The sequence below is a fragment of the Loxodonta africana genome, chromosome 1 (assembly GCF_030014295.1).
Source record: "Loxodonta africana isolate mLoxAfr1 chromosome 1, mLoxAfr1.hap2, whole genome shotgun sequence".
In the NCBI taxonomy this organism is placed as follows: Eukaryota; Metazoa; Chordata; class Mammalia; order Proboscidea; family Elephantidae; genus Loxodonta; species Loxodonta africana.
This window is the reverse complement of record NC_087342.1, coordinates 58,710,670-58,737,235: the sequence shown is the minus strand read 5'-3', so window position 1 is coordinate 58,737,235 and position 26,566 is coordinate 58,710,670. Positions and strand designations below refer to the sequence as shown.

General features: G+C 39.5%; 1 protein-coding gene across 2 annotated transcripts in view; it reads left to right on the top strand.

Annotated features, from left to right (window-relative positions):
- DTNBP1 (dystrobrevin binding protein 1) overlaps nt 1-26,566 on the top strand; it is a 193,098-nt gene that overhangs the window by 13,991 nt on the left and 152,541 nt on the right. For both annotated transcript variants that reach the window (XM_064280954.1, XM_023555807.2), the window contains 2 exons: nt 24,827-24,880; nt 25,785-25,835. In XM_064280954.1, coding sequence (XP_064137024.1) covers nt 24,827-24,880; nt 25,785-25,835 — 105 coding nt within the window. Of the gene's footprint in view, nt 1-24,826; nt 24,881-25,784; nt 25,836-26,566 lie in introns of those variants that run through there.

Genomic DNA, 26,566 nt, shown 5'->3' with positions numbered 1-26,566 from the left:
GATAACGCCAGATAGATTTCCAAAGTGGTTGTACCATTTTACATTCCCACCAGCAGTGTATGAGAGTTCCAATCTCTCCGCAGCCTCTCCAACATTTATTATTTTGTGTTTTTTGGATTAATGCCAGCCTTGCTGGTGTGAGATGGAATCTCATCGTAGTTTTAATTTGCATTTCTCTAATGGCTAATGATCGAGAGCATTTTCTCATGTATCTGTTGGCTGCCTGAATATCTTCTTTAGAGAAATGTGTGTTCATATCCTTTGCCCACTTCTTGATTGGGTTGTTTGTCTTTTTGTGGTTGAGTTTTGACAGAATCATGTAGATTTTAGAGATCAGGCGCTGGTCGGAGATGTCATAGCTGAAAATTCTTTCCCAATCTGTAGGTGGTCTTTTTACTCTTTTGGTGAAGTCTTTAGATGAGCATAGGTGTTTGATTTTTAGGAGCTCCCAGTTATCGGGTTTCTCTTCATCATTTTTGGTAATGTTTTGTATTCTGTTTATACCTTGTATTAGGGCTCCTAGGGTTGTCCCAATTTTTTCTTCCATGATCTTTATCGTTTTAGTCTTTCTGTTTAGGTCTTTGATCCACTTGGAGTTAGTTTTTGTGCATGGTGTGAGGTATGGGTCCTGTTTCATTTTTTTGCAAATGGATATCCAGTTATGCCAGCACCATTTGTTAAAAAGGCTGTCTTTTCCCCAGTTAATTGACACAGGTCCTTTGTCAAATATCAGCTGCTCATACGTGGATGGATCTATGTCTGGGTTCTCAATTCTGTTCCATTGGTCTATGTGTCTGTTGTTGTACCAATACCAGGCTGTTTTGACTACTGTGGCTGTATAATAGGTTCTGAAGTCAGGTAAGGTGAGGCCTCCCACTTTCTTCTTCTTTTTCAGTAGTGCTTTGCTTATCCGGGGCTTCTTTCCCTTCCATATGAAATTGGTGATTTGTTTCTCTATCCCCTTAAAATATGACATTGGAATTTGGATCGGAAGTGCGTTAAATGTATAGATGGCTTTTGGTAGAATAGACATTTTTACTATGTTAAGTCTTCCTATCCATGAGCAAGGTATGTTTTTCCACTTAAGTATGTCCTTTTGAATTTCTTGTAGTAGAGCTTTGTAGTTTTCTTTGTATAGGTCTTTTACATCCTTGGTAAGATTTATTCCTAAGTATCTTATCTTCTTGGGGGCTACTGTGAATGGTATTGATTTGGTTATTTCCTCTTCGGTGTTCTTTTTGTTGATGTAGAGGAATCAAAGTGATTTTTGTATGTTTATTTTATAACCTGAGACTCTGCCAAACTCTTCTATTAGTTTCAGTAGTTTTCTGGAGGATTCCTTAGGGTTTTCTGTGTATATAATCATGTCATCTGCAAATAGTGATAACTTTACTTCTTCCTTGCCAATCTGGATACCTTTTATTTCTTTGTCTAGCCTGATTGCCCTGGCTAAGACTTCCAACACGATGTTGAATAAGAGTGGTGATAAAGGGCATCCTTGTCTGGTTCCCGTTCTCAAGGGAAATGCTTTCAGGTTCTCTCCATTTAGAGTGATATTGGCTGTTGGCTTTGCATAGATGCCCTTTATTATGTTGAGGAATTTTCCTTCAATTCCTATTTTGGTAAGAGTTTTTATCATGAATGGGTGTTGGACTTTGTCAAATGCCTTTTCTGCATCAATTGATAAGATCATGTGGTTTTTGTCTTTTGTTTTATTTATGTGATGGATTACATTAATGGTTTTTCTGATATTAAACCAGCCTTGCATACCTGGTATAAATCCCACTTGATCAGGGTGAATTATTTTTTTGATGTGTCGTTGGATTCTATTGGCTAGAATTTTGTTGAGGATTTTTGCATCAATGTTCATGAGGGATATAGGTCTATAATTTTCTTTTTTTGTAATGTCTTTACCTGGTTTTGGTATCAGGGAGATGGTGGCTTCATAGAATGAGTTGGGTAGTATTCCGTCATTTTCTATGCTTTGGAATACCTTTAGTAGTAGTGGTGTTAACTCTTCTCTGAAAATTTGGTAGAACTCTGCAGTGAAGCCGTCCGGGCCAGGACTTTTTTTTGTTGGGAGTTTTTTGATTACCGTTTCAATCTCTTTTTTTGTTATGGGTGTATTTAGTTGTTCTACTTCTGAATGTGTTAGTTTAGGTAGGCAGTGTTTTTCCAGGAATTCATCCATTTCTTCTAGGTTTTCAAATTTGTTAGAGTACAATTTTTCATAATAATCTGATATGATTCTTTTAATTTCATTTGGTTCTGTTGTGATGTGGTCCTTCTCATTTCTTATTCGGGTTATTTGTTTCCTTTCCTGTATTTCTTTAGTCAGTCTAGCCAATGGTTTATCAATTTTGTTAATTTTTTCAAAGAACCAGCTTTTGGCTTTGTTAATTCTTTCGATTGTTTTTCTGTTCTCTAATTCATTTAGTTCAGCTCTAATTTTTATTATTTGTTTTCTTCTGGAGCCTGATGGATTCTTTTGTTGCTCACTTTCTATTTGTTCAAGTTGTAGGGACAGTTCTCTGATTTTGGCTCTTCTTTTTGTATGTGTGCATTTATTGATATAAATTGGCCTCTGAGCACTGCTTTTGCTGTGTCCCAGAGGTTTTGATAGGAAGTATTTTCATTCTCGTTGCTTTCTATGAATTTCCTTATTCCCTCCTTGATGTCTTCTATAACCCAGTCTTTTTTCAGGAGGGTATTGTTCATTTTCCAAGTATTTGATTTCTTTTCCCTCGTTTTTCTGTTATTGATCTCTAGTTTTATTGCCTTGTGGTCTGAGAAGATGCTTTGTAATATTTCGATGTTTTGGACTCTGCAAAGGTTTGTTTTATGACCTAATATGTGGTCTATTCTAGAGAATGTTCCATGTGCGCTGGAAAAAAAAGTGTATTTTGCAGCAGTTGGGTGGAGAGTTCTGTATAAGTCAATGAGGTCAAGTTGGTTGATTGTTGTAATTAGATCTTCCGTGTCTCTGTTGAGCTTCTTACTGGATGTCCTGTCCTTCTCCGAAAGTGGTGTGTTGAAGTCTCCTACTATAATTGTGGAGGTATCTATCTCGCTTTTCAATTCTGTTAAAATTGGATTTATGTATCTTGCAGCCCTGTCATTGGGTGCGTAAATATTTAATATGGTTATGTCTTCCTGATCAATTGTCCCTTTTATCATTATATAGTGTCCTTCTTTATCCTTTGTGGTGGATTTAAGTCTAAAGTCTATTTTGTCAGAAATTAATATTGCTACTCCTCTTCTTTTTTGCTTATTGTTTGCTTGATATACTTTTTTCCATCCTTTGAGTTTTAGTTTGTTTGTGTCTCTAAGTCGAAGGTGTGTCTCTTGTAGGCAGCATATAGATGGATCGTGTTTCTTTATCCAGTCTGTGACTCTCTGTCTCTTTATTGGTGCATTTAGTCCATTTACATTCAGGGTAATTATAGATAAATAAGTTTTTAGTGCTGTCATTTTGATGCCTTTTTATGTGTGTTGTTGACAATTTCATTTTTCCACACACTTTTTTGTGCTGAGGCGTTTTTCTTAGTAAATTGTGAGATCCTCATTTTCATAGTGTTTGACTTTATGTTAGTTGAGTCGTTACGTTTTTCTTGGTTTTTGTCTTGAGTTATAGAGTTGTTATGCCTTTTTGTGGTTACCTCATTATATACCCCTATTTTTCTAAGTAAAAACCTAACTTGTATTGTTCTATATCGCCTTGTATCACTCTCCATATGGCAGTTCAATGCCTCCTGTATTTAGTCCCTCTTTTTGATTATTGTGATCTTTTACCTATTGACTTCCATAATTCCCTGTTATGTGTATTTTTTTTTTTAATTAATCTTAATTTGTTTGTTTTTGTGATTTCCCTATTTGAGTTGATATCAGGACGTTCTGTTTTGTGACCTTGTGTTGTGCTGATATCTGATATTATTGGTTCTGTGACCAAACAATATCCTTTAGTATTTCTTGTAGCTTTGGTTTGGTTTTTGCAAATTCTCTAAACTTGTGTTTGTCTGTAAATATCTTAATTTCGCCTTCATATTTCAGAGAGAGTTTTGCTGGATATATGATCCTTGGTTGGCAGTTTTTCTCCTTCAGTGTTCTGTATATGTCGTCCCATTCCCTTCTTGCCTGCATGGTTTCTGCTGAGTAGTCAGAACATATTCTTATTGATTCTCCCTTGAAGGAAACCTTTCTTTTCTCCCTGGCTGCTTTTAAAATTTTCTGTTTATCTTTGGTTTTGGTGAGTTTGATGATAATATGTCTTGGTGTTTTTCTTTTTGTATCAATCTTAAATGGGGTTCGATGAGCATCTTGGATAGATATCCTTTCGTCTTTCATGATGTCAGGGAAGTTTTCTGTCAGAAGTTCTTCAACTATTTTCTCTGTGTTTTCTGTCCCCCCTCCCTGTTCTGGGACTCCAATCACCCGCAGGTTATCCTTCTTGATAGAGTCCCACATAATTCTTAGGGTTTCTTCATTTTTTTTAATTCTTTTATCTGATTTTTTTTCAGCTATGTTGGTGTTGATTCCCTGGTCCTCCAGATGTCCCAGTCTGCATTCTAATTGCTCGAGTCTGCTCCTCTGACTTCCTAGTGTGTTGTCTAATTCTGTTATTTTATTGTTAATCTTTTGGATTTCTACATGTTGTCTCTCTATGGATTCTTGCAACTTATTAATTTTTCCAGTATGTTCTTGAATAATCTTTTTGAGTTCTTCAACAGTTTTATCAGTGTGTTCCTTGGCTTTTTCTGCAGATATCCTAATTTCATTTGTGATATCATTAAGCATTCTGTAAATTAGTTTTTTATATTCTGTATCTGATAATTCCAAAATTGTATCTTCATTTGGGAAAGATTTTGAATCTTTTGTTTGGGGGGTTGGAGAAGCTGCCACGGTCTGCTTCTTTAAGTGGTTTGATATGGATTGTTGTCTCTGAGCCATCACTGGGAAACTAGTTTTTCCAGAAAATCCGCTAAAAAAAAACTGCAGTCAGATCCCTATCAGAGTTCTCCCTCTGGCTCAGGCTATTCAGATGTTAATGAAGCCGCCTGGGGAGGGTGGGGGAGGGAACAGAGAGATAGGAGAGTAGCACCTCAGAATATAGCCAGAGTTGCTTATCTTGCTTGGAATGACTGTTATATCTGAGATTCCCGCGGGCGCGTCGCCTATGTGTGCTGGCTGTGTGGAGATTGCCCCCAGGGGGTCTGGCCCGCTGGAGTCACGGTCAGATACTCCGCTTCCAGCCCCACGCCCAGCGTCAAGGCTCCCCTACTGGGACGGTGCACTCTCAACTCCAAAATCAGTCGCTGCCTCCCGGGGACTTCTCGTCCCACCAGCCGCGTGGCCGTGCCGCCCCCGTGAACCAGGTGGGCCCCCTCCCGGGGTTAGTTCAGATGGGTGGAGTAGCTCCCCGTGCTTGTGCCGCGACCAAGTGTCCCGGCTGGAACGCTGTTCTCCCCACTCCAATACCAGTCGCTGCCTCCCGGGGACTTCTCCTACCGGCTGCGTCCCACGCCGCCCGCGCGACCCGGCTGGTCCCCTTCCTGGGGTTAGTTCAGGGGGTGGAGCAACTCTCTGTGTTTATGGCGTACCTGCGAGCAGTCCAAATCCCTGCAGGACGGTTCCCCGTCTCGGATGCTGCTCTTTCTGCTCCAAGATCAGTCACTGCCTCCCGGGGACTTCTCCTACCGGCTGCATCCCACGCCGCCCGTGGAACCGGCTGGTCCCCCTCCCGGGGTTAGTTCAGGGGGGTGGAGCAGGTCTCTGTGCTTGTGCCGTACCTGACTGGTACGCTGGCTCCAGGCTCTGGAAACTATCGCTGCTTCCCCGTATTAGTTCGTTCTCCGTCTCTAAATCCGTGTTTGTTGTTCAGGGTTCGTAGATTGTTATGTATGTGATCGATTCACTTGTTTTTCCGTGTCTTTGTTGTAAGAGGGATCCGAGGTATCGTCTGCCTAGTCCGCCATCTTGGCTCCGCCCCCCTGCTTGCTAGCTTTTAAAACCCCAGTTGCCACTCACCAAAGTGGGTTGCAGAACACTTTCTTAATGAACTTTGTTATGCCAGTTGACCTAGATGTTCCCCAGACCCCCGCCCCTGCTACTCTGTCCCTCAAAGTATTTGGTTGTATTTAGGAAACTTCGTAGCTTTTGGTTTAGTCCAGTTGTGCTGACTTCCCCTGTATTGTGTGTTGTCTTTCCCTTCACCTAAGATAATTCTTGTCTATTATTCTTGTATTCTAGTTAGTGAATTCCTCTCTCCCTCCCTCCCCACCCTCATTACCGTCAAAGAATGTTTTCTTTTGTATTTAAACCTTTTCTTGAGTTCTTATAAAAAAAAAAAATTTTTTTATAATAGTGGTCTCATACAATATTTGTTCTTTTTCAACTGAATAATTTCACTGAGCATAATGTCTTACAGATTCATCCATGTTATGAGATGTTTCGCAGATTCATCATTGTTCTTTATCATTGCATAGTATTCCGTTGTGTGAATATACCATAATTTATCCATTCTCAGTTGATGGGCGCCGAGATTGTTTCCATCTTTTTGCTATTGTGGACAGTGCTACAGTGAACATGGGTGTGCATATATTTATTCGTGTAACGGCTCTTATTTCTCTAGGATATATTCCAAGGAGTGGGATTGCTGAATGGTATGGTACTTCTATTTCTGGCTTTCTAAGGAAGTGCCAAATCAATTTCCAAAGTGGTCGTACCATTTTACGTTCCCATCAGCAGTGTAAAGTGTTCATCTCTCCACAGCCTCTCCAACATTTATTATTTTGTGCTTTTTGGATTAATGCTAGCTTTGTTGGGGGTGAGGTGATATCTCATTGTAGTTTTGATTTGCATTTCTCTAATGACTAATGATCTTGAGCATATCCTCATGTATCTGGTAGCTGCCTGAATGTCGTCTTTGGTGAACTGCCTGTTCATATCCTTTGCCCACTTTTTAATTGGCTTATTTGTCTTTTTGTTGTTGAGATTTTGCAGTATCTTATAGATTTTAGAGATTAGACAATGATCAGATTTGTCATAGCCAAAATTTTTTTCCCAGTCTGTAGGTTGTCCTTTTACTCTTTTGGTGAAGTCTTTTGATGAGCATTAAGTGTTTGATTTTTAGGAACCCCAGTCATCTAGTTCCTCTATTGGTGTTTTTTTTTTCCCCCATTGGTGTTTGTGCATTGTTAGTAAAGTTTTATATTCTATTTATGCCATGTATTAGGGTTCCTAGCATTGGTCCTATTTTCTCTTCCATGATCTTTATTGTTTTAGATTTTATATCTAGGTCTTGGATCGATTTCGAGTTAGTTTTTGTGCATGGTGTGAAGTATGGGTCTTGTTTCATTTTTCTGCAGATGGATATCCAGTTATGCCAGTACCATTTGTTAAAGAGACTGTCTTTTCCCCCATTTAATGGACTTTGGGCCTTTGTCAAATATCAGCTGCTTATAGGTGGATGAATTTACATCTGGATTCTGAATTCTGTTCCATTGGTCTGTGTATGTGTTGTTGTACCAGTACCAGGTTGTTTTGACTACTGTGGCAGTATAATAGGTTCTAAAATCAGGTAGTGTGAGACCTCCCACTTTGTTCTTCTTTTTCAGTAATGCTTTGCTTTCCATATGAAGCCTCTTCCCTTTCCCTATGAAGTTGGTGAGTTCTTTCTCCATCTCATTAAAAGATGCCGTTGGAATTTGGATCGGGATTTCATTGTATCTGTAGATAGCTTTGGGTAGAATAGACATTTTCACAGTGTTGAGCCTTCCTATCCATGAGCATGGTATGTCTTTCCACTTATGTAGGTCTCTTTTGGTTTCTTGCAATCATGTCTTGTAGTTTTCTTTGTATAAGTGTTTCATGTTTCTGGTTAGATTTATTCCTAAGTAGTTTATCTTCTTGGGGGCGATTGTAAATGGTATTCATTTGGTGATTTCCTCTTTGAAGTTCTCTTTGTTGGTGTAGAGGAATCCAACTTACTTTTGTATGTTTGTCTTGTATCCTGATACTCTACTGAATAATTAGTTTCAGTAGTTTTCTTGAGGATTCTTTAGGTTTTTCTGTGTATAAGATCATGTCATATGCAAATAGAGATACTTTTACTTCTTCCTTACCAATTTGGATGCCCCTTATTTCTTTTTCTAGCCTAGTTGCTCTGGCTAGGACCTCCAGCACAATGTTGAATAAAAGTGGTGATAAAGGGCATCCTTGTCTGGTTCCTGATCTCAAGGGGAATGCTTTCAGACTCTCCATTAGGATGATTTGGGCTGTTGGCTCTGTTTAAGTGCCCTTTATTATGTTGAGGAATTTGCCTTTTATTCCTATTTTCCTGAGAGCTTTAATCATGAATGGGTGGTGGGCTTTGTCAAATGCCTTTTCCCCGCAAATTGATAAGATCCTGTGGTTCTTGGCTTTTGTTTTATTTATGTGATTGATTACATTGATTGTTTTTCTAGTGTTGAACCATCCCTGCATACCTGGTATGCATCTCACTAGGTCGTGGTGAATTATTTTTTTGATATGTTGTTGAATTCTATTGACTAGAACTTTGTTGAGGATTTTTGTGTCTATGTTCATGAGGGATATAAAAATAAAAATATAAAAATGAGGGATATAGGTCTGTAATTTTCTTTTTTGTGGTGTCTTTACCTGGTTTTGGTATCAGGGATATGCTGGGTTCATAGAAGGAGTTTGGGGGTATTCCATCCTTTTCTAGGCTCTGAAATACCTTTTGTAGTAGTGGTGTTAACTCTTCTCTGAAAGCTTCGTAGAATTCTCCAGTGAAACCGTTAGGGCCAGGGCTTTTTTTTGTTGTTGTCGTTGGGAGTTTTTAAATTACGTTTTCAATCGCTTCTTTTGTTATGGGTTTGTTTAGTTGTTCTACCTCTGTTTGTGTTAGTTTAGGTAGGTAGTATGTTTCTAGAAATTTGTCCATTTCTTCTAGGTTTTCAAATTTGTTAGAGTATAATTTTTCATAGTATTCTGTTATGATTCTTTTAATTTCAGTTGGATCTATTGTGATATCACCTATCTCATTTTTTATTCGGGTTGTTTGTTTCCTTTCCTGTTTTTCTTTTGTGAGTTTGGCCTGTGGTTTATTGATTTTGTTGATCTTTTCAAAGAACCAGCTTTTGGTCTTGTTAACTCTTTCATTGTTTTTCTATTCTTTATTTCATTTAATTCTGCACTAATTTTTATTATTTGCTTTCTTCTGGTACCTGAGGGCTTTTTTTAAATATATATATAATTTTTATTGTGCTTTAAGTGAAAGTTTACAAATCAAGTCAGTCTCTGACATATAAACTTCCATACACCTTACTACATACTCCCATTTACTCTCCCCCTAATGAGTCAGCCTGCTCCCTCCTTCCAGTCTCTCCTTTTGTGACCATTTTGCCAGTTTCTAACCCCCTCTACCCTCCCATCTCCCCTCCAGACAGGAGATGCCAACATAGTCTCAAGTGTCCACCTGATGCAAGTAACTCATGCCTCATCAGCATCTCTCTCCAACCCATTGTCCAGTCCAATCCATGTCTGATGAGTTGACTTTGACAATGGTATCTGTCCTGGGCCAACAGAACGTTTGGGGACCATGACTGCTGGGGTCCTTTTAGTCTCAGTCAGACCATTAAGTCTGGCCTTTTTATGAGAATTTGGGGTGTGCATCCCACTGTTCTCTTGTTCCCTCAGGGGTTCTCTGTTGTGTTCCCTGTCAGGGCAGTTAATCAGTAGTGGCCGGGCACCATCTAGTTCTTCTGGTCTCAGGATGATGTAGTCTCTAGTTTATGTAGTTCTATCTGTTTCTTGGGCTCGTAATTACCTTGTGAGCTTGGTGTTCTTCATTCTTCTTTGATCCAGGTGGGTTGAGACTCATTGATGCATTATAGATGGCCACTTGCTAGCGTTTAAGACCCCAGACGCCACACTTCAAAGTGGGATGCAGAATGCTTTCTTAATAGATTTTATTTTGCCAGTTGACTTAGATGTCCCCTGAAGCCATAGTCCCCAAACCCCTGCCCCTACTTTGCTGACCTTCGAAGCGTTCAGTTTATTCAGGAAACTTCTTTGCTTTTGGTTTAGTCCAGTTGTCCTGACCTCCCCTTTATTGAGTGTTGTCCTTCCCTTCACCTTAAGTAGTTCTTACCTACTATTTAATCAGTGAATAACCGTCTCCCCCCTCTCCTTTTGTAACCACAAAAGAATGTGTTCTCAGTTTAAACTATTTCTCAAGATCTTAAATAGTGGTCTTATACAATATTTATCCTTTTGCAACTGACTAATTTCACTCAGCATCATGTCTTCCAGGTTCTTCCACGTTATGAAATGTTTCAGCGATTCGTCACTTTTTTATCGATGTGTAGTATTCCATTGTGTGAATATACCGTAATTTGTTTATCCTTTCGTCTGTTGATGGATACCTTGGTTGCTTCCATCTTTTTGCTGTTGTAAACAGTGCTGCAGTAAAAATGGGTGTGCATATATCTGTTCGTGTAAAGGCTCTTATTTCTCTAGGATATATTCTGAGGTGTGGGATTGCTGGGTCATATGGTAGTCCTATTTCTAGCTTTTTAAGGAAATGCCAAGTCGATTTCCAAAGTGGTTATACCATTTGACATTCCCACCAGCAGCGTATAAGCATTCCAATCCCTCCACAGTGTGTCCAGTATTTATTATTTTGTGTTTTTTGGATTAATGCCAGCCTTGTTGGAGTGAGACGGAATCTCATTGTAGTTTTAATTTGCATTTCTCTAATGGCTAATGATCGAGAGTATTTCCTCATGTATCTGTTAGCCGCCTGAATGTCTTCTTTAGTGAAGTGCCTGTTCATATCCTTTGTGCAAGGGCTTCTTTTGCTGCTCTCTATTTGTTTGAGTTGTAGGGTTAATATTTTGATTTTGGCGCTCTCTCCTTTTTGTAGGTGTGCATTTATTGCTCTAAATTGACCTCTGAGCACTGCTTTTGCTGTGTTCCGAAGGTTCTGATAGGGTGTGTTTTCGTTCTCCTTTAATTCTGTGAATTTCTTTATTCTGTCCTTAATTTATTGTATAACCCAGTAGTTTTTGAGCAAGGTGTTGTTCAGTTTCCATGTGTTTGATTTTTTTCTTGCTTTTTCTGTTACTGATTTCTGCATTTATGGCTTTATGGTCAGAAAAGATGCTTTGTAATAATTTCGATGCTTTGGATTCTGTTAAGGCTTGCTTAATGGCCTAATATGTGGTCTGTTCTGGAGAGTGTTCCGTGTGCATTGGAAAAGAAAGTATACTTGGCTGCTGTTGGGTGGAGTGTTTTGTATGTGTCTGTGGGATCAAGTTGGTTGATTGTGGCCTTTAGACCTTCTGTGTCTTTATTGAACTTCATTCCAGATGTTCTGTCCTTCACTGAAAGTGGTATGTTGAAGTCGTCTGCTGGTATTGTGGAGCTGTCTGTCTCTCTTTTCAATGCTGTTAAGAGATTGTTTTTATGTATTTTGGAGTCCTGTCATTGGGTTTGTAAATATTTATTAAGGCTATGCCCTCCTGGCATATTGATCCTTTAAATCATTATGTAGTGTCCTTCTTTATGTTTTGTGATGGATTTTGCTTTGAAGTATATTTTGTCAGAGATTAATATTGAAATAACTGCTCTTTTTTGATTGTTGTTTGCTTGATATATTTTTTCCATCCTTTTTAGTGTATTTACATTCAGCATAATTATTGATAGGTATGAGTTTAGTGCTGTCATTTTGATGTTTTTTTGTGTGTATTGTTGACAGTGTCTTTGTTCCAGTTAAATTTCTGTGCTGAGTCGTCTTCCTTTATGTATTTTCTTTTCATTGTTGTTGATTTTGTATTTGCTGAGTCTTCAAGTTTTTCTTGTTTTTTATTTTGATGTGTAGGACTGTTAGTTTCTTTTGTGGTTATGCCATATTTTTACCCCTGTTTGTCTAAGCTTAAACCAATCTTTTATTTCTTTATATAGCCTTGACTTCCTCTCCATATGAAAGATCTGTGACTACATTTTTTAGTCCTCCTTCTTTGTTTTAATGTTGTCACCTTTTACATATTGATGCCTCTGTTTCCTTATTTTAAGTGTTTTAGCTTTGATTTATTTTTGTGACTTCCCTATATGGGTTGGTATCTGGTTGCTCTGTGCTCTGTTCTAGTCTTGGGTTGTTATCTGATGTAACTGATTTTCTAACCGAGGACTCCCTTTAGTATTTCTTGTAATTTTGGTTTGATTTTTGCAAATTCCTTGAACTTCTGCTTATCTGGAAATGTCCTAATTTCGCCTTCATATTTGAGAGACAGTTTTGCTGGATATATAATTCTTGACTGGCAGTTTTTTTCCTTTGAGGCTTTATGTATGTCATTCTATTGCCTTCTTGTCTACATGGCTTCTGCTGAGTAGTCGGAACTTAGTATTGTTGACTGTCCTTTGTAGATGACTTTTTTTTTTTTAATAACTTTTATTAAGCTTCAAGTGAACATTTACAAATCCAATCAGTCTGTCACATATAAGTTTACGTACATCTCACTCCCTACTCCCACTTGCTCTCCCCCTCTTGAGTCAGCCCTTTCAGTCTCTCCTTTCTTGACAATTTTGCCGGCTTCCCTCTCTCTCTATCCTCCCATCCCCCCTCCAGACAAGAGTTGCCAACACAATCTCAAGTGTCCACCTGATATAATTAGCTCACTCTTCATCAGCGTCTCTCTCCCACCCGCTAACCAGTCCCTTTCATTTGTGATGAGTTGTCTTCGGGGATGGTTCCTGTCCTGTGTCAACTGAAGGTCTGGGGAGCATGGCTGCCGGGATTCCTCCAGTCTCAGTCAGACCATTAAGTTTGGTCTTTTTATGAGAATTTGGGGTCTGTATCCCACTGATCTCCTGCTCCCTCAGGGGTCCTCTGCTGTGCTCCCTGTCAGGGCAGTCATCGATTGTGGCCGGGCACCAACTAGTTCTTCTGGTCTCAGGATGATGTAGGTCTCTGGTTCATGTGGCCCTTTCTGTCTCTTGGGCTCTTAGTTGTCGTGTGGCCTTGGTGTTCTTCCTCTTCCTTTGCTCCAGGTGGGTTGAGACCAATTGCTGCATCTTAGATGGCCGCTTGTTAGCATTTAAGACCCCAGACTCCACATTTCAAAGTGGGATGCAGAATGATTTCATAATAGAATTATTTTGCCAACTGACTTAGAAGTCCCTGCAAACCATGTTCCCCAGACCCCCGCACTTGCTCCGCTGACCTTTGAAGCATTCATTTTATCCCAGAAACTTCTTTGCTTTTGGTCCAGTCCAATTGAGCTGACCTTCCATGTATTGAGTGTTGTCTTTCCCTTCACCTAAAGCAGTTCTTATCTACTGATTAATCAATAAAAAACCCTCTCCCACCCTCCCTCCCTCCCCCCCTCGTAACCACAAAAGTATGTGTTCTTCTCAGGTCTACTATTTCTCACGATCTTATAATAGTGGTCTTATACAATATTTGTCCTTTTGCCTCTGACTGATTTCGCTCAGCATAATGCCTTCCAGGTTCCTCCATGTTATGAAATGTTTCAGAGATTCGTCACTGTTCTTTATCGATGCGTAGTATTCCATTGTGTGAATATACCACAATTTATTTACCCATTCATCCGTAGATGGACACCTTGGTTGCTTCCAACTTTTTGCTGTTGTAAACAGAGCTGCAATAAACATGGGTGTGCATATATCTGTTTGTATGAAGGCTCTTGTATCTCTAGGGTATATTCCTAGGAGTGGGATTTCTGGGTTGTATGGTAGTTCTATTTCTAACTGTTTAAGATAACGCCAGATAGATTTCCAAAGTGGTTGTACCATTTTACATTCCCACCAGCAGTGTATGAGAGTTCCAATCTCTCCGCAGCCTCTCCAACATTTATTATTTTGTGTTTTTTGGATTAATGCCAGCCTTGCTGGTGTGAGATGGAATCTCATCGTAGTTTTAATTTGCATTTCTCTAATGGCTAATGATCGAGAGCATTTTCTCATGTATCTGTTGGCTGCCTGAATATCTTCTTTAGTGAAATGTGTGTTCATATCCTTTGCCCACTTCTTGATTGGGTTGTTTGTCTTTTTGTGGTTGAGTTTTGACAGAATCATGTAGATTTTAGAGATCAGGTGCTGGTTGGAGATGTCATAGCTGAAAATTCTTTCCCAGTCTGTAGGTGGTCTTTTTACTCTTTTGGAGAAGTCTTTAGATGAGCGTAGGTGTTTGATTTTTAGGAGCTCCCAGTTATTGGGTTTCTCTTCATCATTTTTGGTAATGTTTTGTATTCTGTTTATACCTTGTATTAGGGCTCCTAGGGTTGTCCCAATTTTTTCTTCCATGATCTTTATCGTTTTAGTCTTTATGTTTAGGTCTTTGATCCACTTGGAGTTAGTTTTTGTGCATGGTGTGAGGTATGGGTCCTGTTTCATTTTTTTGCAAATGGATATCCAGTTATGCCAGCACCATTTGTTAAAAAGGCTATCTTTTCCCCAGTTAATTGACACTGGTCCTTTGTCAAATATCAGCTGCTCTTACGTGGATGGATCTATGTCTGGGTTCTCAATTCTGTTCCATTGGTCTATGTGGCTGTTGTTGTACCAATACCAGGCTGTTTTGATTACTGTGGCTGTATAGTAGGTTCTGAAGTCAGGTAAGGTGAGGCCTCCCACTTTCTTCTTCTTTTTCAGTAGTGCTTTGCTTATCCGGGGCTTCTTTCCCTTCCATATGAAATTGGTGATTTGTTTCTCTATCCCCTTAAAATATGACATTGGAATTTGGATCGGAAGTGCGTTAAATGTATAGATGGCTTTTGGTAGAATAGACATTTTTACTATGTTAAGTCTTCCTATCCATGAGCAGGGTATGTTTTTCCACTTAAGTATGTCCTTTTGAATTTCTTGTAGTAGAGCTTTGTAGTTTTCTTTGTATAGGTCTTTTACATCCTTGGTAAGATTTATTCCTAAGTATCTTATCTTCTTGGGGGCTACTGTGAATGGTATTGATTTGGTTATTTCCTCTTTGGTGTTCTTTTTGTTGATGTAGAGGAATCCAAGTGATTTTTGTATGTTTATTTTATAACCTGAGACTCTGCCAAACTCTTCTATTAGTTTCAGTAGTTTTCTGGAGGATTCCTTAGGGTTTTCTGTGTATATAATCATGTCATCTGCAAATAGTGATAACTTTACTTCTTCCTTGCCAATCCGGATACCTTTTATTTCTTTGTCTAGCCTAATTGCCCTGGCTAGGACTTCTAGCACAATGTTGAATAAGAACAGTGATAAAGGGCATCCTTGTCTGGTTCCCGTTCTCAAGGGAAATGCTTTCAGGTTCTCTCCATTTAGAGTGATATTGGCTGTTGGCTTTGCATAGATGCCCTTTATTATGTTGAGGAATTTACCTTCAATTCCTATTTTGGTAAGAGTTTTTATCATGAATGGGTGTTGGACTTTGTCAAATGCCTTTTCTGCATCAATTGATAAGATCATGTGGTTTTTGTCTTTTGTTTTATTTATGTGATGGATTACATTAATGGTTTTTCTGATATTAAACCAGCCTTGCATACCTGGTATAAATCCCACTTGATCAGGGTGAATTATTTTTTTGATGTGTTGTTGAATTCTATTGGCTAGAATTTTGTTGAGGATTTTTGCATCAATGTTCATGAGGGATATAGGTCTATAATTTTCTTTTTTTGTAATGTCTTTACCTGGTTTTGGTATCAGGGAGATGGTGGCTTCATAGAATGAGTTGGGTAGTATTCCGTCATTTTCTATGCTTTGGAATACCTTTAGTAGTAGTGGTGTTAACTCTTCTCTGAAAGTTTGGTAGAACTCTGCAGTGAAGTCGTCCGGGCCAGGGCTTTTTTTTGTTGGGAGTTTTTTGATTACCGTTTCAATCTCTTTTTTTGTTATGGGTCTATTTAGTTCTACTTCTGAATGTGTTAGTTTAGGTAGGTAGTGTTTTTCCAGGAATTCATCCATTTCTTCTAGGTTTTCAAATTTGTTAGAGTACAATTTTTCATAATAATCTGAAATGATTCTTTTAATTTCACTTGGTTCTGTTGTGATGTGGTCCTTCTCATTTCTTATTCGGGTTATTTGTTTCCTTTCCTGTATTTCTTTCGTCAGTCTAGCCAATGGTTTATCAATTTTGTTAATTTTTTCAAAGAACCAGCTTTTGGCTTTGTTAATTCTTTCAATTGTTTTTCTGTTCTCTAATTCATTTAGTTCAGCTCTAATTTTTATTATTTGTTTTCTTCTGGTGCCTGATGGATTCTTTTGTTGCTCACTTTCTATTTGTTCAAGTTGTCGGGACAGTTCTCTGCTTTTGACTCTTTCTTCTTTTTGTATGTGTGCATTTATTGATATAAATTGGCCTCTGAGCACTGCTTTTGCTGTGTCCCAGAGGATTTGATAGGAAGTATTTTCATTCTCGTTGCTTTCTATGAATTTCCTTATTCCCTTCTTGATGTCTTCTATAACCCAGTCTTTTTTCAGGAGGGTATTGTTCATTTTCCAAGTATTTGATTTCTTTTCCCTCGTTTTTCTGTTATTGATCTCTAGTTTTATTGCCTTGTGGTCTGAGAAGATGCTTTGTAATATTTCGATGTTTTGGACTCTGCAAAGGTTTGTTTTATGACCTAATATGTGGTCTATTCTAGAGAATGTTCCATGTGCGCTAGAAAAAAAAGTATATTTTGCAGCAGTTGGGTGGAGAGTTCTGTATAAGTCAATGAGGTCAAGTTGGTTGATTGTTGTAATTAGATCTTCCGTGTCTCTGTTGAGCTTCTTACTGGATGTCCTGTCCTTCTCCGAAAGTGGTGTGTTGAAGTCTCCTACTATAATTGTGGAGGTATCTATCTCGCTTTTCAATTCTGTTAAAATTGGATTTATGTATCTTGCAGCCCTGTCATTGGGTGCGTAAATATTTAATATGGTTATGTCTTCCTGATCAATTGTCCCTTTTATCATTATATAGTGTCCTTCTTTATCCTTTGTGGTGGATTTAAGTCTAAAGTCTATTTTGTCAGAAATTAATATTGCTACTCCTCTTCTTTTTTGCTTATTGTTTGCTTGATATACTTTTTTCCATCCTTTGAGTTTTAGTTTGTTTGTGTCTCTAAGTCGAAGGTGTGTCTCTTGTAGGCAGCATATAGACGGATCGTGTTTCTTTATCCAGTCCGTGACTCTCTGTCTCTTTATTGGTGCATTTAGTCCATTTACATTCAGGGTAATTATAGATAAATAAGTTTTTAGTGCTGTCATTTTGATGCCTTTTTATGTGTGTTGTTGACAATTTCATTTTTCCATATACTTTTTTGTGCTGAGGCGTTTTTCTTAGTAAATTGTGAGATCCTCATTTTCATAGTGTTTGACTTTATGTTAGTTGAGTCGTTACGTTTTTCTTGGTTTTTATCTTGAGTTATAGAGTTGTTATACCTTTTTGTGGTTACCTTATTATTTACCCCTATTTTTCTAAGTAAAAACCTAACTTGTATTGTTCTATATCGCCTTGTATCACTCTCCATATGGCAGTTCAATGCCTCCTGTATTTAGTCCTTCTTTTTGATTATTGTGATCTTTTACCTATTGACTTCCATGATTCCCTGTTATGTGTATTTTTTGTTTTAATTAATCTTAACTTGTTTGTTTTTGTGATTTCCCTATTTGAGTTGATATCAGGACGTTCTGTTTTGTGACCTTGTGTTGTGCTGATATCTGATATTATTGGTTCTGTGACCAAACAGTATCCTTTAGTATTTCTTGTAGCTTTGGTTTGGTTTTTGCAAATTCTCTAAACTTGTGTTTGTCTGTAAATATCTTAATTTCGCCTTCATATTTCAGAGAGAGTTTTGCTGGATATATGATCCTTGGTTGGCAGTTTTTCTCCTTCAGTGTTCTGTATATGTCGTCCCATTCCCTTCTTGCCTGCATGGTTTCTGCTGAGTAGTCAGAACATATTCTTATTAATTCTCCCTTGAAGGAAACCTTTCTTTTCTCCCTGGCTGCTTTTAAAATTTTCTGTTTATCTTTGGTTTTGGTGAGTTTGATGATAATATGTCTTGGTGTTTTTCTTTTTGTATCAATCTTAAATGGGGTTCGATGAGCATCTTGGATAGATATCCTTTCGTCTTTCATGATGTCAGGGAAGTTTTGTGTCAGGAGTTCTTCAACTATTTTCTCTGTGTTTTCTGTCCCCGCTCCCTGTTCTGGGACTCCAATCACCCGCAGGTTATCCTTCTTGATAGAGTCCCACATAATTCTTAGAGTTTCTTCATTTTTTTAAATTCTTTTATCTGATTTTTTTTCAGCTATGTTGGAGTTGATTCCCTGGTCCTCCAGATGTCCCAGTCTGCATTCTAATTGCTCGAGTCTGCTCCTCTGACTTCCTAGTGCATTGTCTAATTCTGTTATTTTATTGTTAATCTTTTGGATTTCTACATGTTGTCTCTCTATGGATTCTTTCAACTTATTAATTTTTCCAGTATGTTCTTGAATAATCTTTTTGAGTTCTTCAACAGTTTTATCAGTGTGTTCCTTGGCTTTTTCTGCAGTTATCCTAATTTCATTTGTGATATCATTAAGCATTCTGTAAATTAGTTTTTTATATTCTGTATCTGACAATTCCAAGATTGTATCTTCATTTGGGAAAGATTTTGATTCTTTTGTTTGGGGGGTTGGAGAAGCTGTCATCGTCTGCTTCTTTAAGTGGTTTGATATGGATTGTTGTCTCCGAGCCATCACTGGGAAACTAGTTTTTCCAGAAAATCCGCTTAAAAAAAACTGCAGTCAGATCCCTATCAGAGTTCTCCCTCTGGCTCAGGCTATTCAGATGTTAATGAAGCCGCCTGGGGAGGGTGGGGGAGGGAACAGAGAGATAGGAGAGTAGCACCTCAGAATATAGCCAGAGTTGCTTGTCTTGCTTGGAATGACTATTATATCTGAGATTCCCGCGGTGGCGTCGCCTGTGTGTGCTGGCTGTGTGGAGATTGCCCCCGGGGGGTGTGGCCCGCTGGAGTCACGGTCAGATCCTCCGCTTCCAGCCCTACGCCCAGTGTCAAGGCTTCCCTACTGGGACGGTGCACTCTCGACTCCAAAATCAGTTGCTGCCTCCCGGGGACTTCTTGTCCCTCCAGCCACGTGGTCGTGCCGCCCCCGAGAACCAGTTGGGCCTCCTCCCGGGGTTAGTTCAGATGGGTGGAGCAGCTCCCCGTGCTTGTGCCGTGACCGAGTGTCCCGGCTGGGACGCTGTTCTCCCCGCTCCAATACCAGTCGCTGCCTCCCGGGGACTTCTCCTACCGGCTGCGTCCCATGCCGCCCGCGCGACCCGGCTGGTCCCCTTCCCGGGGTTAGTTCAGGGGGGTGGAGCAACTCTCCGTGTTTATGCCGTACCTGCGTCCAGTCCAAATCCCTGCAGGACGGTTCCCCGGCTCGGACGCTGCTCTTTCTGCTCCAAGATCAGTCACTGCCTCCCGGGGACTTCTCCTACCGGCTGCGTCCCACGCCGCCCATGGAACCGGCTGGTCCCCCTCCCGGGGTTAGTTCAGGGGGGTGGAGCAGGTCTCTGTGCTTGTGCCGTACCTGACTGGTACGCTGGCTCCAGGCTCTGGAAACAATCGCTGCTTCCCCATATTAGTTTGTTCTCCGTCTCTAAATCTGTGTTTGGTGTTCAGGGTTCGTAGATTGTTATGTATGTGATCGATTCACTTGTTTTTCCGTGTCTTTGTTGTAAGAGGGATCCGAGGTAGCGTCTGCCTAGTCCGCCATCTTGGCTCCGCCTCTGTAGATGACTTTTTGTTTATCTCTAGCCATTCTTAAAATTCTCTATCTTTGGTTTTGGCAAGTTTGATTATATGGTGTTTTGGTGAATTTCTTTTGGGATCTCCCTTGCATGGGGTTCGATGTGATTCTTGGGTAGACATCTTCTCATCTTTCATGATATCAGGGAAGTTTCTGCCAACAAACCTTCAACAATTCTCTTTGTATTTTATGTTATTTCCCTTCCCCCATCCCCCTTCCGGTACTCCAGTCAGTCATAAATTATTCCTCTTTATAGCATCCCACATAATTCTTAGGGTTTCTTTTTTTAAATCCTTTTATCTGATTTTTCATTAAATAAGTTGACATGAAGTGCTTTGTCTTCAGTCTCACTAATTCTGACTTCCATTGTCTCAGTTCTACTCCTATTGAGTTGTCTAATTCTGAACTTTTATTATTAATCTTCTGAGTTTCTGTTTGCTGTCTCTCTGTGGATTCTTGCTGTCTGTTAAATTTGTCATTATGCCACTATCGTAAGAACTCAAGAGAAGGTTGAAACACAAAAGAAAATATTCTTTGATAGTTATGAGGGGTGGGAGGGAGGGAGAGGAGTATTCACTAACTAGACAGTAGGCAAGAATTATCTTAGGTGAAGGGAAGGACTGCACACAATACAGGGGAAGTCAGCACAACTGGGCTAAACCAAAAGCTAAGAAGTTTCCTAAATACAACCAAACACTTTGAGGGACAGAGTAGCAGAGGCAGGGGTCTGGGGACCATGGTTCCAGGGGACATGTAGGTCAACTGGCATAACAAAGCTTATTAAGAAAATGTTCTGCATCCCACTTTGGTGAGTGGCAACTGGGGTCTTAAAAGCTAGCAAGTGGCCATCTAGATGCATCAATTGGTCCCAACCCACCTGGAGCAAAGGAGAATGAAGAACACCAAAGACACAAGGAAAATATGAGCTTAAGACAGAAAGGACCACATAAACCAGAGACTCCATTATCCTGAGACCAGAAGAACTAGATGGTGCCTGGCTACCACCAGTGACTGTCCTGACAGGGAATACAACAGAGAGTCCCTGACGGAGCAGGAGAAAAGTGGGGTGCAGAACTCAAATTCTAGTTAAAAGACCAGACTTAATAGTCTGAGACTGGAGGGACCCCAGAGCTCATGGCCCCCTGACTCTGTTAGCCCAAAACTAAAACCATTCCCGAAGACAACTCTTCAGACAAAGGGTAGACTGGACTATAAGACATAAAATGATAACTTGTGAAGAATGTGCTTCTTAGCTTAAGTAGATACATGAGACTAAATGGACAGCTCCTGTCCAGGGGTGAGATGAGAAGGCAGAAAGGGACGGGAGCTGGTTGAATGGATGTGGGAAATAGAGGGCGGAAAAGAGGAGCGTACTGTCACATTATAGGGAGAGCAACTAGGGTGACATAACAATGTGTGTATAAATTTTTCCATGAAAAATTAGATTGAACTGTAACCTTTCACTTAAAGCACAATAAAAAAGATTTACAGAAGAAAAAAAAAGTTGTCGTCATGCTCTTGTCTAATCTTAAGTTCCTCTGTTGCTTTGTGTGTTCCTTGGCTTGTTCTGCATTTTGCCTGCTCGCCTTCCTGATCTCTTGAAGAGTTCTGTGTATTAATCGTTTGTATTCTACCTCCAGTAATTCCAAGAATTTATCTTTCTTTGGAAGATTTCCTAAATCTTTGTTTTGGGAGCTTGCTGAAGCCATCATGATCTGCTTCTGTAATGTGATTCGATATTGACTCTTGTTTCCAAGCCATCAATAAGTTATATTTATTTTATGTTTGCTTACTGTGTCCTAGCTTCTTGTTTTGATGTGCCCAAATAGGCTGCTCGTGTGAGCTAGGTTGATTATTGGTGCCTTTGAAGCAATGATGTATTGTCACGAGGTGGTTAGATCTGTTACCAGGTATGTGAGTCCAGGAGTCCGTTTACTTTTCTTGTATGGATTCAGCTCAGGTGTCCAGGTAACTGGTCACCAACTGTATGATGTGGGCTCTCACCTACAGTCCTCGAGGGCAGGGGTGATTGGAGTAGGCACAGATATCTGGCTGCAGTACAGGGTCACGCTCTGAGCAAGGCAGGGGCTTACAGCTGCCCGAGTGTCTGTGAGGAAAGCATGTCCCTGTTCCCTAGAGTGTGTAGGTGGATGGGTTTTGCAGCTGGACTCTGGGCACCCAATGCTGTTAGCTGTAAGGACTGGGAGGCACCACTTATCCTTGGACCCCTGTCGTGGGTGGCTAGGTGGCGTGGGTGGAGCCACCAGTCCTTAGGCCCCTGATGTGGATAGGTGAGGACCCTGCTTAATAGGCAGAGTGGTGTCAAATGTCACGAACCTGCCACTCCACCGTATAGCTGATACAGTGAAATTAGACTTCAGGTATACACTCTGTTGTACTGTATTAATGAGGGCCTATGGTGTTGTAGTGGGCCCACACAGGTCTCTGCAGGGGTGAAAGGCATTCGAAGTCTGTGGACCCCTTATGCCTGTGCTTAGGCAAAGGAGCTCTGCCTGCTCTGAGTTGCCGGCTTATGGGGAGCTGGTAGATTATTTTTTCCTGTTTGTTAATTTGTTCCCTCTTCAAAGTTGGGAGGGTGACTCAGAGCACCTGAAGGATCCTACTTCCAACCCAGGGGAAGCAGCAATCTCTGAATGGGTGGAGAGCAGGGAGGGAGCAGGTAAATGGGAGAGAGTTCCTTCCCAAATGAGGTGTTTTTTTTTTAATCCATGCAGTAGGTTAGATGGATGTACTTATCTTTTGCCAACTGAGTGCTGCTTTTCACTGGTTCTGGAGGCTTGAGTAGACTCTCCACCACTCAGCTTCTACCGATGTGGAAAACGTGTCTTGAACACCACTGCATGCCTCGCTGCACACGCAAGCTGATCCAGCCTGCAGGGTGCCGGTTCCCACTGGGTCAGATCTAGCAGCTCCTTGCTGCTTCTGAACCATCTCTACCTCCCCCTGCCACTCAGTCTGATTCCTCAATTTTCCCTTTGATGGTCAGGGCTCCTAGATTGTCATATATAATCAATTCACTTGTTTTTTGGGGTCTTTGCTGTAAGAGGGACCACCGGAAGTGTCTGACTGTTCTGCCAACTTGGCTCCGCCTCCCATTGCTTTTACTTTTTGAAATAAATCAGAGTAATAGCAAAGTCTTTATATGGAACTGGTATTGCAATTTGATTTCAAAAATGCACTTGATCAGAAGTCCCCTTCTGGTATTCAGCCAGGCATTATTGACCAAAAAAAAAAAAAAAATTCTGTGTCAGGGTCTGTGTGTACAGTTGTGCATGTTGTATACTGCACAACATAGGGTGGAGACATTCATATGAGAGGCATTTTGTATATTAGGGTGGTTTATGACTGACGGCAGTAAAGTGTTTTCTTGAGTAAGGATCATCTATTCCTATTTTTAAAAAGGCTTCATAGGGACTAGTAGTGGTACTGTGGTCTATGTTTCAGTTTCTATTTAGAAATGAATATTTGTTGAAATAATTGAATTAAGAAATATTTTAATTGCAGAGCAATATCTCATTAATCTGGCAATCACTCACTTATTGGCAACCTCAGTTATCTGGAACAGAGTCCACATGCAGAAGGAAGTAAAAACGAGCCAGTGAAGCGAATATAAATTATACAAGGTCTGTGAGCTCATATTTTAGGTATAACCAAAAACTAATTACCAGTTGCTATTGAGTTGACTCTGACTTGTGGTGACCCCATGTGTGTCCGAGTAGAGCTGTGCTCCATGGGCTTTTCAGTGGCTGATTTTTGGGAAGTAGATTGCCAGGCCTTTCTTCCCGGGCATCTCGGGGTGGACTTGAATCTCCAGCCTTTTTGTTAGCAGCCGAACACATTAACCACGTGCACCGCCTGGGGAGTTTTTTATGGTAAATATGTAGATAACAAGACACTTGCCATTTCAGCAACCTTCACATGTTCAATTCAGTGACATTAAATACACTCCTCATGTTGTTCAGCCGTCGCTGTTAACCGTTCCTGGATTGTTGCATCCCAGGGACTCCATTTTATGGATAGAAGAGCCTAGTCAATTTTATAATGTGATTCTAGTCCATTCATCTGGCTGCCTGCCCAATAACTTAAAACTAGCAAACAGAAGGGATGGAGGCTGCTATAGTTATGTAGCTAGCAGATAGCTGATAACCAGATGGCCAATGGCAGAGACAGAAAATTCAGAAAAAAATAGACACAGGAGCCAAAACAAATACAAAAACCAACTGTAGAAGAGTTTCAAGTTAGTAAATGTGGAAGCATTCCTAACGCAGGGGCATCTGAGGAGAATGCTCCCTTGCTGCAGGACACAGTCACCAGTTGTTGTGGAGTCCCTTCTGATGTGTGATGACCCCATGTATTTCAGAGTAGAACAGCACTCCATCCAGTTTTCAAGGCTGCAGCCTTTCAGGAGCAGACCGCTAGGCGTTTCTTCGCATGCGTCTCCAAACGGCCAACGGTTCAGTTAGTAGCTGAGTGCTTAACCATTTGCGCGACCCAGGGATTCCCAAAATGCAGTTAGTGATGTTCATAATAATGACCCAGAGTTATCAGAAAATGTTAGAGTATATCAAGTCATCTTTAATGGAAGAAGTTTGCAATACATTTGAGAAAGCTTTTAATTGACAACTAAAATTTCAAAAACCCTAGTGCTTAGAGAGATTTGAGGACCTAGTTGTGGTATCACTCAGTAACATGTGCTGCCTGGGTGTCTTCACTACCTGTCATGTTTACCTCTGTGGAGCACTTCTCTTTGTAATGGGGTTTCTTTAGTCGGATTGCGTTCAGGAATCTCTTTCTAAAAAAAGGGATTTGAAGCAAAGAAAATTATAAAGGTGTTTGTTACAAATTTTTCATCTGCAGCCTGACATAGTAAGCTCTCGAAATATTTGTTGTCTGTAGAGGTGCTCAATTCTTTCCAAAAAATTAGTTTATCTGACATAAAATGTTAACAGCTCTGAAATTTATGGTTGGAAAATCTCCTGACCTGTACAAAACGTTCGGTGTTTTATTTGTTGAATCATAGGTTGAAGACTTTAAGTGACAAGTCAAGAGAAGCTAAAGTAAAAAGCAAACCCAGGTAAGCTTGTGCTAACATTTAGTTTACTACGTTTTAAATTTCATGCAACTTTGGGCTGTATTCATATAATTTTAGATCTTTTGAGCACATCTGACTAGAAAACAATTTGTTGATTCTTTCTAAATTGTGCAGTGAAATTTTCTGATAAAATAGTAAAATGAATGAAAAAATGAAGTGTAATCATTTTGCTCTATGAGAATCAATGACTGATCACGATTAATCATTTCTAAAAATTTTTTTCTATTATAATGAAATAGATCTGATTAAAATTAACTTAAAATAATTTGTATATTAAGAGCAGAAGTAAGAGTCCTGGATTATTGTACAGCAAATTAATAATGAAACAGTCCTTGGCAAGTGAGCATCTTTAGCTGGGTTACCTGTTTTATGTGAAAACACTGGTATTAGTTCTGCAATTTTTTCATTTTTTTAAAAAAAGCCAGTGGCCAAATTTCACTTTCAGCCTAGAGTTGATGAACTTTGATTTATTTTTAGTATCTAGCCCTGGTGTCACAGTGGTTAAGAGATTGGCCGCTAACCAAAAGGTCTACAGTTCGAATCCACCAGCCACTCCTTGGAAACACTATGGGGCAGTTCTGCTCTGTCCTGTAGGGTCGCTTTGAGTCAGAATCGACTTGACAGCAATGAGTTTGGTATCTTACTTTATGTTATGGTGCTTCTTATATACTAGAAACAATCTCAGTAGTGCAAAGTGACTGTTGATAGTATATTAACTTTGAAATAAAACACCACATTTTTCTAAAAGTTTAGATGAATTCTCATTATTGATTTTAAAATATCTCGTAATTGATGATGTCAAAATTCTTGTATCTAACTTGATTTTTTTTTTCCAATTGGCCTAAATCAGAAAATATTTTAATAAAATAAATATTTCTTTTGGCAGGACTGTTCCATGTTTGCCAAAGTACTCTGCTGGACTAGAACTGCTGAGCAGGTAAGTGTTTTCATTCAAACAGGAAGGCCATACTTCTGACTATTATCTAAAAATATTTTATACTTTTATAGATATAAACCTTGAAACAACTAAATTTTCCTTTAATGCAGTGATTGGAAATTATTCTTTTTCCTAAGGGGTTTTCGCTTTTCCTGGTGAGCGCAAAGACCATTCAGACTTCGAGCAGATAACTATTGCATTGACTAGTCAATACTTTATTACTTGTATTTATTATGTGTATGGTTTTGTTGTTGCAAGAAAATCAATTCTGAATTTGAGTCCTCAATAACTTCGTTTCTTATTTTCTAAATTTTATACCGTTTCTTCTCCAGTCCGTTCCTGTTGAAATTCTGCTGTGTAGACATGCAGATTAGATAGTAAAATAGATGGTTTTCTTCGACATGACAACAAAAGCACAAGCAACAAAAGGAAAAATAGTTAAATTCATCTTCATTAAAATGAAAAATGTTTGTGTTTCAAAAAACACTGTCAAGAAAGTGAAAAGAAAACCCACAGAATGAGAGAAGATATTTACAAATCGTATGTGATGAAGGACTTGAATCTAGAATATGTAAAGAACCCTTATAACTGAATAATAAGAAGACAAGTAACTCAATGAGGAAATAGGCAAAGATTTGAATAGACATTTCTCCAAAGAGGATGGATATTACCATTTGACCCAGCAACTTCACTCTTAGGTGTAGCATATATCCAAGAAAATTGAAAACATG